The sequence below is a fragment of the Mustela lutreola genome, chromosome 12 (genome assembly GCF_030435805.1).
Source record: "Mustela lutreola isolate mMusLut2 chromosome 12, mMusLut2.pri, whole genome shotgun sequence".
In the NCBI taxonomy this organism is placed as follows: domain Eukaryota; kingdom Metazoa; phylum Chordata; class Mammalia; order Carnivora; family Mustelidae; genus Mustela; species Mustela lutreola.
This window is the reverse complement of record NC_081301.1, coordinates 19,085,297-19,102,317: the sequence shown is the minus strand read 5'-3', so window position 1 is coordinate 19,102,317 and position 17,021 is coordinate 19,085,297. Positions and strand designations below refer to the sequence as shown.

At 55.6% G+C, this 17,021-nt stretch overlaps 1 protein-coding gene across 4 annotated transcripts in view; it reads right to left on the bottom strand.

Moving 5' to 3' along the window:
- WHRN (whirlin) overlaps positions 1-17,021 on the bottom strand; it is an 88,788-nt gene that overhangs the window by 49,065 nt on the left and 22,702 nt on the right. For 3 of the 4 annotated variants that reach the window (XM_059143530.1, XM_059143528.1, XM_059143531.1), the window contains exons 2-3: positions 15,721-15,939; positions 4,792-4,917 (exon numbers count right to left, since the gene is read on the bottom strand). In XM_059143530.1, coding sequence (XP_058999513.1) covers positions 4,792-4,917; positions 15,721-15,939 — 345 coding nt within the window. The remainder of the gene's footprint in view (positions 1-4,791; positions 4,918-15,720; positions 15,940-17,021) is intronic. The other variant, XM_059143529.1, reaches the window with a different exon arrangement.

The window sequence follows — 17,021 nt, the reverse complement described above, 5'->3', positions numbered from 1 at the left end:
AAATGGAATTAATCAATCCTGGGTGCCCCAGCGAGTGTGGGCAGGTGTTAGCACATTTGCGGGAACTCGGAGGGGGAACGGGAGACCGTGGCGGTGGGGGGGGGGGGATGCAAAGTGCTTTACTGTGGCAGGGACCGAAGAAGGAAAAGCCTCTTCTGGGGGCAGGCATTTTATGAGCAAATAAAGCTTCTGACTGCCTGCCACTGGGTAGCAAGCTGAAGGGACCAGAAAACTTCCATGGAATATTCTTCCACTGCCTTGTTTCCAAACAGGCATGGCTCTCCCTTTGCTGCTTTCATGCTTATAAAAGTAATATTCGCTCCATTCAGACCCCGTACAGGGATGTGAAGAACGGTGAAAGTCATCGGTCATCCCACCGCCTTCGGGAAACACGCTGACACGCTGGGACAGGTCGGTGTGACAGCTGCTCTGCGTTCTCTGTCAATATTTGCACATGCATCTGCAGTCTGAGTGCGATCCTGTGAGGTCCGCGGCGCTGCAACCTGTGCTCCCCACTTAATCACAGACCTTGGGCATCCTTCCTTATTACTAACTGCGGATCCCGAGCCTTATCTTTTCCCGGCTGCTTGGTCTTGGGTGAAATGATACACCCTGTGCGATCGGGCGCCATTCACTTTGTCAGCATCCTCTGGCACCTTCCCCCCACCTGGCTCTCTGCATCAGCCACACGGGCCTTCCTGGGCATCTGGGAACATCTCACTCCCAGCGTTTACTTAAGCGTTTACTGTTCTTTCTGCCTGGAATCCTCATTTCCTCCTTCATGTCATTAATTTTCCTGTCTCCTATTAAATTTCAAATGAAATGTTACTTCCTCCAGGAAGCCTTCCAGGATATCCAAGATCGGAGCTAGTCTCCCCTGTTATACACCCACACAGTTCCATGGGAATTGCCCTCTTGTTATTTATCCCGATTGTAATTAAACAACTGAGTCATTCCACCTCTGACCCGCCCTGCCTTCCCACTAGAAAGCAAGCTCCTGGAGGTCAGAGACTCTGTCTGTCTTGCTCAGCTCTGTGAGGCGAGCACTGTGTCTGGCACGCAGGAATCCTCGGTATATACTTGCTGATTAAAAGAAAGGAAGGGAAGGAGAGGCAGCCATGGACACTCACTGCCTTTATGTAATGTCCCCTCCCTCCCTCTCCCCCTCCCTCTCCCCCTCCCTCCCTCCCTCATAAAACACCTGCCAACAGGCTACCTGTTTTGCCGTCTCTCTGTGGCTATGGGGACCACAGCTGAAGGGAAATGGAGTATGTTCCTGGCACCTGGGCACCCTCTGGCTCTCGGGCTGGGAAAACGTGCAAATCTGGGAGAAAGCCTCCAAACTCATCCAGCCCAACTATTCAGCTGCTTGCTGTCCAAGCAGAGAGACCGAGGCCCAGTGCGGGGAAGGACATGGCCACCCTCACCCAGCTGATCACCGGCAGGTCCTAGGGCTCTTGCCCTCCCCTATACAAGGCAAGCCCAGGGTGTGTCAGACCTGGGTTCAATTCTCAGCTCTGACATTAGAAAGAGTTTGACCTGCAATTCCATGAGCCTGCATCTCTTCAGCTCTGAACTGGAGACAGTGACACCTGTTATCACCAAGAGGCAAGGCAGTGAAGCCTAGTGGTTAAGGACATGGGGGGGGATGGGGTCACTGGGTGATGGGCATTAAGGAGGGCATGGGATAGAATGAGCCCCAGGTGTTATGTACAACTGATAAATCACTGAACTCTCCCTCTGAACCTAATAATGCACTATATGATAATTAACTGAATTTAAATAAAATGAAATAAAATTCCAAAGAAAAGGCAACAACAACAAAAAGAACAGGGACTTAAGTGTGCAGGGTGGGTGCGGACCAAGCATGTCTTAGTTGGGTGACCTTGGGCAAGTTGCTTAACACAGCTCCCGAATCTGCCACCTGTAAAATGGGGACGAGAACATTCCTTTCTCTCACCTTGTCCTAAAAATCACTTAACACTGTGAAGCGTTTTGCACAAGTCTGGCACAGTGAATCCTCAGTAAGTGGACAACGTGGTAATAAAAGCTGCCATCTGTCAGGGACGAGAGAGACAGAGATGGAGAACGTGCCCAGGGCTGTCTGCCCAGACCCTAACACATCCTCTCTCACACTCCCTGCCTCTTTCTTTTAACATGGATTCGATCAGAATCCGTCCGTCCCCAACAGAGTAGAGAACGTGCTTATACATTTCCTGTCACAGAGGACACAGCTCACATCCTCACATGGCATTATCTCTATGAGAGACCACAGGAAAAGTGCTCCTAGGCTTAGGAATAACCAGGCTTCTCAAGCACAGGTGGTCTGTTTTCACCTCACAGACATCTCTGATCTGCTTCCCTCTTTGCACTGGCTGCCAGGAAGCTCAGGGCCAAATCTGCATCCCACCTTGTAGTGAATGCTCGGGAAAGACCTTCACCCCAGCTTCATCTCTTTCTCTCAGCCCCCATATTTCTTCTTCCCAATTGCCTCACTCATTCACTTAAAAAAAACAAAACTTTATTCAGTGATGAAAAGCTGCTGCTCATCTTTTTTGAAATGGGGGGAGGGTTAATAAATAAATGGAATGAAAACTGCACAGAGGACAAATGCAATGTGGTTGGCTGAAGCAGATAACATTAGTGAAAAAACTGGTGACCTGGAAGAAAGCATGTGGTTTGTGGAATAGCATCGTACCAACGTCAGTTTCTTGACCTTGACAGACGTACTGAAGTTATTACATAACATGTTGATGTCAGGGGAAGCTGGATGAAGGATAAATGGGAAATCCCTTTGTGACTTCTCAGTAAATCCAAAATTATCCCCAAATAATGAACTTCTTAAAAAACAAAATGTGCACATAGGCTACTGGGAGATTGTTTCCTCTTGGAAGGCATCTTTCTCTGAGAACACGGCCTGCATTCTGAGGACCCAGAGGCATTTCAGAATCAACCAGACCCAACCCATGCTTGTGGGGCCTCTACTGCCAGCCCAGCTAGCCAGAATCCTGATCCCCCACACGGGAGTCCCCGCTTTGCCTCCCACTCGCTGTTTGACGATCTGAGCCTCAGCTGCTGCATCTGTAAAATGGGCTAACCCGCGAAGCTGCTCTTCCAGACGAGTTGTGGCGATGTGATTTAATGGCACAAAGATGGGGAGAAACAGAAGCCTGTCTCAGGCTACTGGGGCTGCCTTGGCAAAACACGGCAGACTGGATGGCTTATACACAAGACATTCATTCCTCGCAGTTCTGGAGGCTGGAAGTCTGGGGTCAGGGACCGGCAAGGTTGGGTGCGGACTGCCCACTTCTTGCGTCCTCACTTGCGGCGCGGGAGCTCTGGGGGTCGGGACCCTTTAATAAGGACATGAATCCCATTCACAAGGCTCCACCTCCTTGACCTAAGCACCTCCCAAAGGCTCCCCGCCTAACCCCATCATTTTGAGGGTCAGGGATTGCACAGATGAATGTGGGGGACACAAGCATTCAGTCTGTAACAGCGACGCTCAATAAACTTAACCTTCATTATTAATGTCATTGTCAGCTTGTTCCTCCTCTCATCTTTTCAACAATCCTGAGAAAGAGGCGTTATTTATGATGCTCAGCTGGGAGAGGGAAGGGACGCTCGGACAGCTGGAGGGGCTCCCCAGGGTCACCCAGCTATTAAAGAAAAAACAGCAAAGCTAGGATTCGAACCCAATCTCCCAGACTCCAAGCCCAGAGCTCTTCCAACTGCATCATCTATCCTAAAAGAAGCGAAATTGAGAAGACACGATCTCATTTCGTGTTTAATTCCCCGGCCGTCTGGTTACCCATGGTCAAACCCTCTGGCTCCCTGGGGGTCACCCCTTCCTCCCAAGTCCCTCCAACCCCAACCTATCTCATTATGCAAGGCAGGCATGGATGCCACCTGGGTCCCCTGCTCCTATCGCTGCTGCCTTGGCTTCTCTGACATCAGGATTTACGCCCAACACACACCGCCACTTTAGGTGATCTGTCTCCTGGGCTCCAGGTCCTTGTCCCTGCCTCGCTTATTGTCACTGCCCCCCAAAGCCCTGAGCAAGTTCTGGCGGGGTGGTGCAACGTAGCAGCTAAGGCCACCGGCTGCAGAACAGACGCCTGGGCTCCGTCCGGTCCGCAACCACCAGCACCGTAACCTGGGCAGTCAGTTTCACCTTCTCTACGTGTCCACCTGAATAACTGGAAAATGTGGGGGTCAGAGCCACCTCCCCCCAAGGGCAGCCTGAGGGTTCAATGAGCTACATGTGAAGTCAATGACCAGGACCTGGACGCAGTCAGCCTCCTTTAAAGCTCGAGCTAACAATACTGTTTCAATAATTGCTGGCTGCCCTGACGGACTGGCTCCCGGGAGCTGCCGGGTATGAGTTCAACCCAGCTCCCCCTTCTCCACTCTTCCCTCTCCATGCACCACAATGAACCTGAGGTCAGGGCCATTGCAGCCACCGGCGGTGTTTGCAAAATAGCGGTCATGAAGAGCTCAGCTGGCCCGCTGCCCAGCACCACGTGGGAGGCTGCCCTGCTCTGAGGACTGCAGGGAGATGGGCTCGGGAGGTGGGGGCACAGCTCCTACTGCTTCCTCTTGCGACTTGGAGGCATGCAGCCAGGGGGGCTCCCAGCTGTGACCAGGCCTCAAGGGAGGGAGGTGTGACCGCCCCGCTGCAGGTCTGACCGAAATCAGCTGCAAAGAGCTCCAAGCACAGCTCCTTCTCTCCCAACCCTGCGTGTACAGCCCTGGCGCCCGTTCCCAGCCCGCGGGAGTCGGGCCGCTCACCTTGAGTCCGCTGCTTTCGGCTTCTGAGCCCGGATCCACGCCGGTGACGTAAATGCCTAGGCCGTACTCGGCTCCCCCGCGGATTGTGAGGCCCAGGGACCGGCCGTCTCCCAGGACCAGGTTCACCTGCAGTAGGGACAGGAGATCGCTATTCGAGGGCCTGAGGGGGACATGAATGTTCTTGGGGGGGGGGGGGGGCGGCATAGCAGACGCTGGAGTCCTTGGCCTATCCCAAAGGGCACAATGATTCAGGCCTGGAACATTCCAGATCAGCTGCCCCAGCTCTGCCTCCAACTTCCTGAGTGGCCTTGGGGACATCCCTCTCCCTCCCGGGGCCACAGCTGTAAGTGCTGGAAAAGAAGGGCGGTGAAGGAGGTGACCCCTAGAATTCTCTAGAGTAATGTGACATTTCAGGTGTTTACCTGTGCTCACACCGTGGGGACCACAAACCGCCCCCCCCCCCCATTACCCTTCACCACACCCTTCAGCCAGGGAGAGCCTGCTCTGGGCCTAGGTTCCTACACCTTCCATCCTTCTTAGGATCAAAGTCCACTCCGCCTCCCTGGGGATCTCCCACCAGCCAGGGGTCCCCTGCCCACCCCCCAGGAGTCTCCGGCTCTGCCACCCATTCCAGTGACCCATGGCAGTATGGCCTCAGCTGCTCTTCTTTCTAGAAACACAGGGAGCATTTGCTGAGTGCAGACCCACTGCTGGGCCAGGGGACCAAGAGATGACCAGGACCAGTCCTGCTTCCAAGAGTCTCAGCAGAAGGGCACAGAGACCAGGAAGCAGACCTTCATGGGACAGTGTGATCAGAGCGCAGTGGGGAAGCTCAGAGGTCACAACAATGCAGAGAAGGTGCAAGGTCCTGACCGGGGGCGAGGGTGGTGGTGGTGGGGGGCTTCCCAGAGAAGGTGACAGCCCTGATGAGATTGGAGAGTGAGCAGGAGTCAACCCGGCAGGGGCCAGCAGGGGTGAGAAGGGCTTTCCAAGGTCAGCACGTGGCAGTAGGGGAGCGTGCTTTGCTCAGGATAGGATTGTGGGGTGAGTCATTATGGCCTAGGCGGGGAGCGCTGAGGAGGAGCTAGGGGGACAAGCAGGGGAGGCTGGGGGCTGATTCCGGAAGACCTCATAATCCATGAAGGAGCCCTCAGGAACATGCATATGTCTTGAGTATGAAAGAGGAATCAGGGAAAAGGAGGAGTTGCACCAGAAGACCTAGAACTCACCCCAAAAGGATAGAAAATATCCCTCAACAGGTTAAGACCGGGACAAGGAAGGGACCCAAAGAGAACACAGTCTTTTGCATGTATTAATCCCACTTAATTCTTCAACCACCCTGGGTGGAGATGGGTGAAGGAGACAGACTCAGGTCCAACCTGCCCGATGGGGGGAGCTGCTGTGTGATCTCAGGCACATCCTTAAACTCTCGGTGCCTTGAACTCTTCACCCACAAAAAGAAGATGAAAATAGCCTTACAGGGCCTCTTCGGAAAGGGTTACATTAAGAGACAGATGCAGGATAGTTTCTGGGCCACAGTGAATGCTTGGCAAACGTCAGCCACTGTTGGTTCCACTTTGCATGTGACAAAACCAGACAAGGCCACCGAGCCACAACTGACTTCTGCAGGCTGGTGAACGTCTGGAGAGGGCCCAACAGACGGAACGCCTCTGGGGTGTTTGGTTCTAGGACCGCAGGCTCTGGGGTGGCCCCACCCCCTTCAGGCCAGAGTCGGCTCCTGGTTTGCTCCCCCGAAGGAAGACCACATTAGAAAGGACAGCATCTGTGAGCCCCCCGTTGCTCTCAGGGGGCACCTAGGAATGTCACCCAGCAGCATCAGAGTGACAGATGTTCTGGAAAAAGCAGGCTATAAGGACGGGCTTGACAATGCAGCCCTAGTGACGGCCCCGCCCAGCCCAGTGCAGCGCTACGGCTGGGAAAGCTGCGAGCTGGCATGGGTTCCAGGCCTGCCCTGTCTGTGATCATGATCACACACAGGTCTGGGCCCCAGGGGGGTGACAGCATGCTAGCTAGAGGTGCCGGCTCTGGAGCCAAACCGCCGGGGGTTCGTCCCGGCAGCAACACTTGCTGGGTGTGTTACCCTGTGCAGATGCCTCCGCCTTCTCATCTGTAAAGACGTGGAAACCAGTCACATCCACTTTACTGGCGTGTTGGGGATGAGTGGGTCCACACACCAGGGGCGTTCAGCATCCTGCCCAGCGCGGTGCAGACACTCAGAAAACACTGGCTGTTGTTCTTATCTTCCCGGTGGCCCCGGCCGGCCAGCAATGGGGCTCGTGTGCACAGATGGGGTGCCCTGGAAGGAAGGCCGAGGCGTCCTCCCCAACGCTGCTGCCTCAGAGGCCCGGGACGGGCCGTGCACTTAGGCTGTGGCTGGTTTGCTCCACTCGCTCACCCAGCCCCGCAAGTCTGGGCCTCATGCTGGGCACTGGATCACAGGAGCATGTGACATGGTTCCTGTCCCCAGGGCGGGGACTGGTGGCTGCTGGTGGCTCACCTCCCCCCCCACCCCTGGCAGCTCCCATCCAGGGACCAGGAGAAGAGGGCAGGTGAAAGCCCCACCCCTGCCTCCTTCGGGACGACCCTGAGGGCCAGCGCATCCCCTGCGCCCCCGCGGCGGGTGTCACAGCCACTGCGTCTGCTGCCCAGTCCCGTGGCCCCGGTGCCCTGTACCAGCATCGAACCCAGGGCACTGCCCTGCTGCGGTGATGAACGGCCACACATTTAGGGGCTTCAAACAGCACAGATTTATTATCTTACAAGCCTGGAGGTCAGAAGTCTACAGTGAGTAGACAAGACTGCATTCCTTCTGGAGGCTCTGGGGGGACGGTTTCCTTACCTGCCTTCGCTTCCAGAGACCACCTGCCTTCTTCGGCTCATGACCTCTTCCCCCATCCTCAAGCCAGTGGGGATAGGGCCTTCCCACCTGGCTCTGCTCCGGGCAGTGCACCCCCTTCTTCTGACTCAGACCCTCCTGCCTCCTTCTGGGGACCCTGGGGTTGCAATGAGCCCACCCAGAGAATACAGGAGACTCTCCCCATCTAGAGAGCCTTAAGGTAACACATCTGCGAAGTTGCTTTGGCCAAGGAAGGGGACATCTTCCCAGGCTCCAGGGAAGAGGGATGGGTGTCTCGGGTCATCATTCTGTCCAGCACAGACAGTCCCCCAGGATCCTCCTCAGGGAAATCTTGGTCTCAGAGTCCATTCTGGGGAGCCTGACCTCAGGTAGAGTATCCCAGAAATAGGACCTCCGAGCCGAGCCATGAAGGCCTCGGGGGTCAGCCAGGGCAAGGGGGAGGGAAGACAAGTATTTTGGGCGCAGGAAGGTGGCAAAAGCTCAGAACCCAGACACAGCACAGCCCCCAGGAGTCCCACAGGGTTCTGTTTGGCTAAAGCAAGGTGGGGAACCCGGGGAAGGGACAAGATTAGTCAGTGGGGGGTCAAGAGCCAGGCCTAGAAGACTGGGCTTTAGGTGAAAGAAAGAACTGCTCAGATTCATTCGGATTTTAGGAAGACTGCCGGCCAGGTCGTTCAGGAAAGCGTGTGCACCTTGAGACAGTGGCCGGGTGGGAGTGGGGTGGGTGGGGCCCAGATCTGGGGGAGGTCAGGGAGACCGGCTGAGGACAGAGTGTGCAGCTCCCTCCCGATCCCCTGCCATGCCCGCAGAATGCACCCCTTCCCCCATGCTCTGCCTTCAGGGCCTAGGGCACACACACCTGGAGTCCAGCTCATGCGGTGGCCTGGAGTCAGTCACTCCTCCCCGACCTGGGATCCCCAGCTCCAAGCCCAGAAGATTCTGGGAGGAGAGAGCCAAAAGGAGCCCCCTGACAGCCAGATGGCAGCGGCTGTCTGCGGCAGGCCCCTCTGAGCCCTGAGGATGGAAACAAACCTCCCCGCCTCCCCGCCACCTCCCCATAAATCCGTTACGTGGGAATAAAACAGCCTGTATCACGGAGCTGTAATAACAGTCCTATCAACCACAGGGTAATCTGCCTCAATCACTTGCTGGAATTCAACCAGCATTTGGCAGGAAAAAAATTCACCTACAGGGAAGGACACTGAGCCGGCACCATGAGAACGCCACTCCCACCGATAATACGAATAACTCGTTAAATTAATTAGTCACTAACATACTGAGTATTTCCTGAATTCCAGGCACTGAATGCATTGCCCCATTTAATCCTCTCTTCCTCTGTGGTTTCTATTGTTATGTCCATTATCCCAATGAGGACACTGAGGCAGGAGGGCTGAAATGATGTGGCCACACAGCAGCTGGCCAGCCTAGGCATTTAACGAGCACGCTTCGTTGTCTCCCACAGCCCCAAGTTCAAATCCTGAGTCTGCCCTTTACTGCTGGGAAACCAGGGGGAAGGACCCACTTCTCTGATTTTTAGTTTTCTCCGTCAGATAAGTTGAGAGTCAAACAACGTACCTGGGACAGGCACTACTCACTCCCCCTCCCCTTCCTGCTTTGCCCTAGAACCCTGACCCTATTGAGGAAGCAATGGAGCAACAACCCCGAGATGTAGTCAGTCTGGGCCAAGCCTGTTCCTTTCTGCCTGGGACGTGGGTAGTCTGGGCCAGTTCTGGCCAATGGACATGATGGAGGACATCTGCTGGTGAATGCTGGGAGCGATTCTGCCCTCAGAGCAAAAAGAGGCATAGGCATAGGGTGAGAAGGGCCTTCTGCCTGCCCACCCTGCTTCCACTCTGCTTTGGACACAGCTGTGATGGCAGGAGCCGCAGCTGCCATTCTGCAGCTGGCAAGCAAAAAGCCAAAGACAAAAGCCAACAAGAGGAAGGGCAGACTTACCAAAAAACTATACTTGGGGACTCCTAGCCCCACACTCCTTAAGGCTTCCAATAGCCTGGACATTCAGCCCCGGGCAGGGTGGATATAGGCACGATGACTCCTTCATGGACCTCAGATCCTATGTCATCTTCTCCATGAGGCCCTCCCTGCCCCTGCCTAGAATTAGCCCACCCATATACTGCCCCTATGCCCTTTTCTACATACTATATATCACTTATTTTAACATACACACACGCACACACACGAATGTAAGCGTTTCAAGGTGTCATCCTTGGCTAGTTGCCGCTATACTCCCAATACTCAGAACAGTTTTGGCCCACTGTAGGTACTCAGTAAACGTTTCAGGGTAAAAAGATAGGAAAGGTACGTAGCTCCGAGCTGACACTTGAAACATGACGGCTGTCACTGGAAGGAACGACTATGCCCTAGGCACCCAGGCACCGTGCTCCACACTTCCGTACTCGAGTACTAAGCCCTCAAACAGTCCCAAGTGGCCACCAGGTCTACCCCCGTACTAACGATAGGGAAACTTACTAGACCAACCTGAGAGCAGGTGACTTGTCTGAGGTCACCCGGTCAGGAAGTTCAGGAACCAGGTTTCAAACCCAGGCCCAAAGTCCCTGCTCCCTCTGTACAAGGTTGGGCCTTGTACAGCCCAAGCCAAGGGGCAGGGCGTCTCTTGTCCCAGTGGCTGGTGAAGTGAGTCTGGGGGAGCGGCCACTGCTGCAGCGGGGTCTGGTCACAGCCTGGAATGGGGGCTGAGGGCTGAAGACACTGTGATGGCACAGGACTGGCCCATTTGCTCAGGGACTAATGGCCCAGGTGGGTGACACCTGGGCCTTGCCATTGGCTGTTCTTGCCCCACTGCTCGCCTGAACGACTCCCAGGTGCTGACCAAGACTCCTGGCACGGTGAGCAGCTGGGCCAGAGGGGGGCCTCTCCTGAGGCTGTTCGCAGGCCTGAGATCCAGAGCCAGAGGACACCCGAGGAGGTGGGGGTGGGGTGGGCGCAGGGGAGATGGCACTTCCCTCTCAGTCCCGCCCAGAAGGTAAGGAGGACAGGACTTGGGATCCGAGGACAACCCGCAACCCACCTTGCCCTTCCTCCCCCCCGCCCCCCGCCACATCCCAGCCCTGCAAGCACATTCAAACCACCCTCTGCTTCAAGCCACGTGAAAGAATGGGCTCGCTCACCCCCTGCCCCCCGTGACTCTGAACACCCACACGGGGAGGAGGCTGGCAGAGTGCGGGAACTTCCCCCCAAGATCTATTTCCCACCTTCGAGGTTCATCTTCTAGAACCAGAAACATCATGATGGGCTCCAGGGGCTCTTTTCTGTTTTTCTCTTTACTGCAACCAGTCGGTTTCCCTTGAAGAGAGGGCCCACAGCACCCCTTTTTCTTCCTGCTCTCGTAAAGGTCTTTGCAGACCCGGATTCGATGTCACCCTGTTCCCCTGCCAGCCAGGAGGACTCAGTGACTCCCTGCTGCCAACAGGAAAATGTCTCTGGGGCACACATACTTCCAGCCTGCCACCCGGCCCCACACTCTGTCCCAACTATAACTCCCACGGGACACCAGTGTCGGGGGAGCAGGGGACTAGAATCCATCTAGCTCTTTCTAACCTCCCTCCCACTGCCACACCTTTCCCTCTGCCTGGACCACTATTCCTGCCCCTGCCATGTAGCCAAACTCCAAAGGCATACCTCCTCCAGGAAGCCTTCCTAAATCTCTAGCTGGCAGGAGCTCCCTCCTCCCTACACCACAGCACCCTCCCGGGTCCCTTACGGAGCATGCATCACATCAGACCTTGGGACCCCTTAGCTTGCCTCCTCGGGGCTCCTCACACTGGTGGTGGGGGCAGACCAGGATGATATCAGGACAGAGGGCTGGAAAAGAGATCTGGCCCTGCCCCTGAACTCTACCCCTCTCATCTGGGTGCTGTCGGGCACTGCCATTGCTATGCTGAAGACCTGCCCCAGCTCACAGCCATTAGAGCATGGCTACAACCAACCAACCAAACAAAAACAAACAGACCCCAAAAAAGCTCTCAGAAAATACCAAGTGTTGACAAGGCTTTGGGGAAACTGGAACCTTCATGCTCTGGCTGGTGCAGCCACTGTGGGAAAACAGGACAGAGCTTCCTGAGAGCATTAAAAACACAGTCACCATATGCTTTCTGGGGGCTTCCCCACAAGGACTGACTCCGAGAAACACTGCACAGCCACAAACAGCAGCTTTATCCACAAGAGCCAAGAGGATGACACCACCTGGGTGAACAAAATGCGGTCCCTCCGGACAGCGGACCATTATCGGCCTTAAAACGGGCAGAAATCTCATCACGTGCTACAACCAGGATGAGCGCGGGGGTCCTGAAGGCAAAGTGAAATAAACGAGTCAGAAAAAGACAAGACACCATCTCTCTACTCGCGCGAGGTGCCCCGAGGGGTCTGATTCCAAGACACGCAGTGCACTGGTGGCCGGCGGGGGCTGGAATAAGGAGTGACTGCCCCTGAACGGGTCTGAGTTTGGTGAGAGCAAAAGCGTCTTGGAGATGCGGCCACACAGCAGTGAGCACACGCTTCATGCCCTTGAACTTGGGTACCACTTACGGTGAAGAAGATACAAGATATGGGATGTGTTTGATGTGATATGTTTTGCCACAATTTAAAAGAAAGCCCAGAGCCCTGGGATTCTACCTCCCTGCCCCTAAGCTGTTGTGTTTCCCAGGGGAGAGGGCAGGGTAGACTCTGCCCATCAGCCCCAGCTAACCAGGAGAGAACCCTGAAGAGGAAGGCCTGACACCTGCTGAGCTCGGATGAGCGTCACCTCCCTTGTGGGTGAAGGAGAGGTGACAGAGACAGGGAACGTGGCTCTCCTCCCTGGGCACATGGTGGTAGCTGTTTACACACCCACAACAATGCCAACTGGGGAAACAGATGGCCGCATCCTCCTCTTTGACTTTGCAAAGAACAGTGTGTGAGGGTCGGATCACACACGACTCAGATTCCCACCCAGCAAGCATTGAGTGAGCTGCTACCACGCCCCAGGCTGTTGGCAAGGTGTTTTGTTTTGATTCAGGCATTCACGTAATAAGGACTGAGCACCTATGCTGTGCCAGGCACTGATCCAGGCACTGTGCGTGTATCAGCGCCCAGAGCTGACATCCGTACTGCCGCGACACGAACACAGTGGTGGGGAAAGCTACCCCTACCGCCGTCTCCATCTTGCACAGGAGACAGAGGCTCAGAGCAGTTGTGCAACTTGTCCACGGTCACACAGCTGGCAAGCAGCAGAACCAGGACTTGAACCCAGGCAGCCTGGCTCTGGTGTCTTACCCTCCCGGTCATACTGACACTCTCCTGTGTAACCCACCCCCATCAACGAGCGTGTTCCAGGTCACTGTAGCTGTGGAGGCTGAGGAGCACTCAGGATCAGGAGCCTGGAGCGAAGTTCCCTGCTGCCCCCTGTGCCTCTTCGCCTCTGAGGACGTGACTGTAACCTGAGAGCAGATGGGTCTGATCCCAGAGAGTTACATCTGTTCTTCCCTTCTGTTCCTTCCTCACAGGTCGGCTCCGCACTTCAGCGTGGAGAACGGTGTTATCAGGAGTGGCTGCGATGCTAGAAGCAGCTTAGGGAACAGTGTCCAGTGCTTGTCCCAAGTCTCTTAGCGACATGTGGGATTTTCACAACCGATTGCCCTGGGCACTCTAGAAGGTGTGCGTCCACTGGGGTTGGGCTAGGAGAACTGAAGGTTGGCACGGGAAGTCTGGGAGTCTGGTCGCAGTGATGTGGAGTATTAGACAATTCCAGGACACCAGAGAGAAGAGAGTCAGGGCCTGCTGAGCTTTGGGTCCAGGGAACAGAAGGGCAGGTTCCAGAGAGATTTCCCCACAGCCCTCACAATAGGAAATGGGGAAGTTTCCAGGATGCATCCAGGCAAGAAGAAGAACAGAAGGGAGAGAAGGGGCCTGTCTGGAGCTGTGAGATCTGTGAAGGTTACTCTGGTGTGGTCCAGGGTGTTTCCTGCCTCCTGAGGTCTCTGGTCCTCCCTGGAGCACAATTCCCTAAGTCTCTACCTTCTGTGTTCCTGCGTAAGTTATTCTAAGACTCCTAGAAGGCACCTTATCCCTCCCAACCCTGCCCCCTATTCCAGCAACAGGGTCCTTCTTGCTAAGCTCTGAAGATATGAACTGATTCTTACCTCAGGGCCTTTGCACATGCTATCCTTGCTGCCTGGGATTTTCAGCCCCCAGAGTACATGGCAGCTCCTTCTTCCTTCCCAAGTCTCAGCTCAGAGGTCACCTCCTCAGAGAGGCCTTCCCTGACCACCTCATCTGAAGTAGAGCCTCCCTCTCCACCCATCACTCTCCACCCCTCTGTCTCCAGATTTTACTTCCTTTCACCACTCTTCACCACCTTAATGATCTTGCTCACTCTTGCTCCTTTCTGGATTATGGTCTCACTCCTCCCATGAACTAGAAACTCACTGGAAGCTTCTCCACAGCAGGGCCCCATCTCTCCTGTCCATTTCTCTATCCCTCCCTCCCATCACAGCATGAAGCACGCTGCAGGTGTTCACTAAGTACTGAGTATGGGGTGACCAGGGTGACCCGTGGAATGGGCCTTAATTGCTACAGTGCCCTGAGTCTTTCTTGGATTCCTGTGCTTTGAAATGGGGATGACAGCTAAGCCGGCTGGGTGGCTGTGAGGATTCACTGAGGTGCTGAAGCCCAGCGCCCAGCACCCATCAGCACTATGCCCAACACAGGAAAGGGGCTCAAGGGAAAGATAAAGCCAGTTCCCTGCCCAGTCCTGGAAGGCTGGCCTTGAAAATGACTTCATGCCTCAGGCAGCCTTGCTGGCTCAAGATTGCTATGGAGCACAGATCATCTGGCGGGGAGGGGGTTCGAGCCTACCCCTGCCCACCCAGCGCTGCCACCACAAAGCTGCCCGGGCAGCTCGGGAGGTGGGGGTCTACCACTGGGCCCCCCATCACAGCTCCTCGCCTGCCCCAAAGCACATTAAATGGAGGGATGGTCTCATGGGCGGGAAAGGAGGGCTGAGCAAGAGTCTCCAGAGGGCAGGCCTTGGCCCGGAACCCCAAGCCACATGGCCTCGGGGCTGTGGGTGTCCAGTTCCTAAAACATCTGGAGAGCCGTGTGCAGGACTCACATTCCTGGTCTCCTAGCAACCACGAGGTGCCGAGGCAAACAGCACCCACTGTGATGCTCAAAAACTCAGGGGAATCATCTCCCGTCTTTTTGTTTTTTAAATTTTAACAGTCATGCTATGAGGGGAGGAGGGCTTTGATGCTCCTGCCCCCGTCTTCGGGTGACCACACCCCATGGTGCTCAGGGCCACACACCTGCCCCTGGAAAGAGCCAGAGAGCTGACACGGGGGAAATCCCTTTCCCCTGGGAGGTGCACCGAGCTCCCCACTCCACTTTGGGTCTGAAACTGCCCACACCCTGTCAGTTCTCACTTGGTACAAGGGGACCAGCACCAGTGCCTGCTGTCGACAACCCGAGACACGGTTCCCTCGGAGCCTGCGGTCCCGCAGCTGCGTGTGGCCACGCCCCGGGTCCCGCCCACCGAGAAGCTGAATCACCCTGAACTGAAAGCAGGGCTCTGAGGGCTCTCTCCTCCCTTTTCCACTCCAGGGGCTAGGATGGGGGAACTGGCTGGGTCACAGCTTCAAGCATCAGAAGGGGCAGGAGCCTAGGGGATGACAACGGGGATTAGGGTAGGTCCCACAATAAGACGGGGAGCAGAGCTGCCCGCTGTCCCCTCTGTTCGGTGGCAGGGAGAAATAAATCATCTGATTTAAGTCACAGTCTTTGGGCTCTTTGGGGGCAGGATCTTAGCCGGTCTCAGAATGTACATCGCATGGGTCAGAAAGAGAAGACAAGTTCAAACCCTTCAGCAGGGCCTTAAGAGGAGAACAGAGCCCCGAAAGAACCAAGCCCCTTCTCCAACCTCTAAGAAGCGTCCCCGTTCTGGGTCTGGGAGGGAGAATGGGGTCTCGGGGGCCCAGGCTCCCGCACCCGCCCTCCGCCCCTGGCCGGCATGCTGAGGCCGAGGCCGGGCGGCTCACCTTCTTCTCGTCCCCGCCTTGCAGGAGGTTCAGGTTGCTCCTCGAGTCCCCCTCACGCTGCCTCAGGGTGCTGCCGTGGCTCGGGGGCAGGCCCGAGGGCGGGGAGATGCTGCGGCCCTGCGGGTCCACCCAGGTGTAGATGTGGCTGGTGACGTACCCCCCAGGGATGCGCCCCGCCGAGTACACAGACAGCACCAGCTTCTTCGAGCCCTTCAGAACCTGGAAAGAGAGAGAGGACACAGGGTTAGCAGGAAGGGGGCAGCGAGGGACACCCCTCCCAGTACATGGAACTTCTTTCAGGACCCCACACCAGGAGCAGGAGGGCAGCCCCTGAATTACCAGCCCTCCCCACGCCCCCCGGGGCTCTTTGTTCTGTAGCCCTCAATTTTTGCCCTACAGAAACAAGGGCATCCGTCCTACCCCATTCTGAAGTGGTCCCAATGTAAGAAACACGCACTCCGCGTAACTGTGCAGAAAGAGTGAACACAGCAGGTCCAAGACAGCATCCTTACGAAGGCCTGCTTGGCTGGCACTGGGAACCTAGATTCTGAGTGTTCCTCCTGTTCCCGAGCCTAGCTCACCGTGCCTACGCTCCTTGTGCAAGCTATGCGGGGGTCCGGAATGTGACCAGACCCCAGTAAAAACCCTGGCACTGACTCTCCAATGAGCATCCCTGGTGTACATCTCCCAGCTCATCCTGGATTCATCCTGCAGCAAAGGGAGACTCAGAGGCTTGTGCCTGCTTTCCTACAGACTCTGCCCCCTGAGCCTGTTCTCTGTTCTCTGTGCTCATTTTGCTGTGTATCCTTTCGTTATCATAAATCTTTTTTTTTTTTTAAAGATTTTATTTATCTGAAGAGACAGAGTGTGAGAGCACAAGGGGCGGGTGGGGGGGGGCGGGTGGCGGTGGAGAAGGAAAGGGAGAAGCAGACTTCCTGCATAGCAGGGAGCCTGATGCGGGACTCCATCCCAGGACCCTGGGATCATGACCTGAGCCAAAGCCAGACGCTCAACTGACTGAGCCACCCAGACGTCCCTCGCTGTCATCAATCTTAACCACAAGTACAACCATACGCTGAACCTGTGAGCCCTCACAGAAGCCGGGGGTGGTCTTAGTGACCCCGACAAGAGAGTCGAGAGATGAAACAATTGATAATGATAGCCGGACACTGACAAAGAGCCTGTCTGCATCAGACACTCTTTTCCGTACCCAGCATGCTCTGCCTCCTCCTGAAATCCTCATGGAATCCGATCTTGTCAGGAGAGAGGTCCATTCTTCAGATGAAGAAATAGAGGCAAAT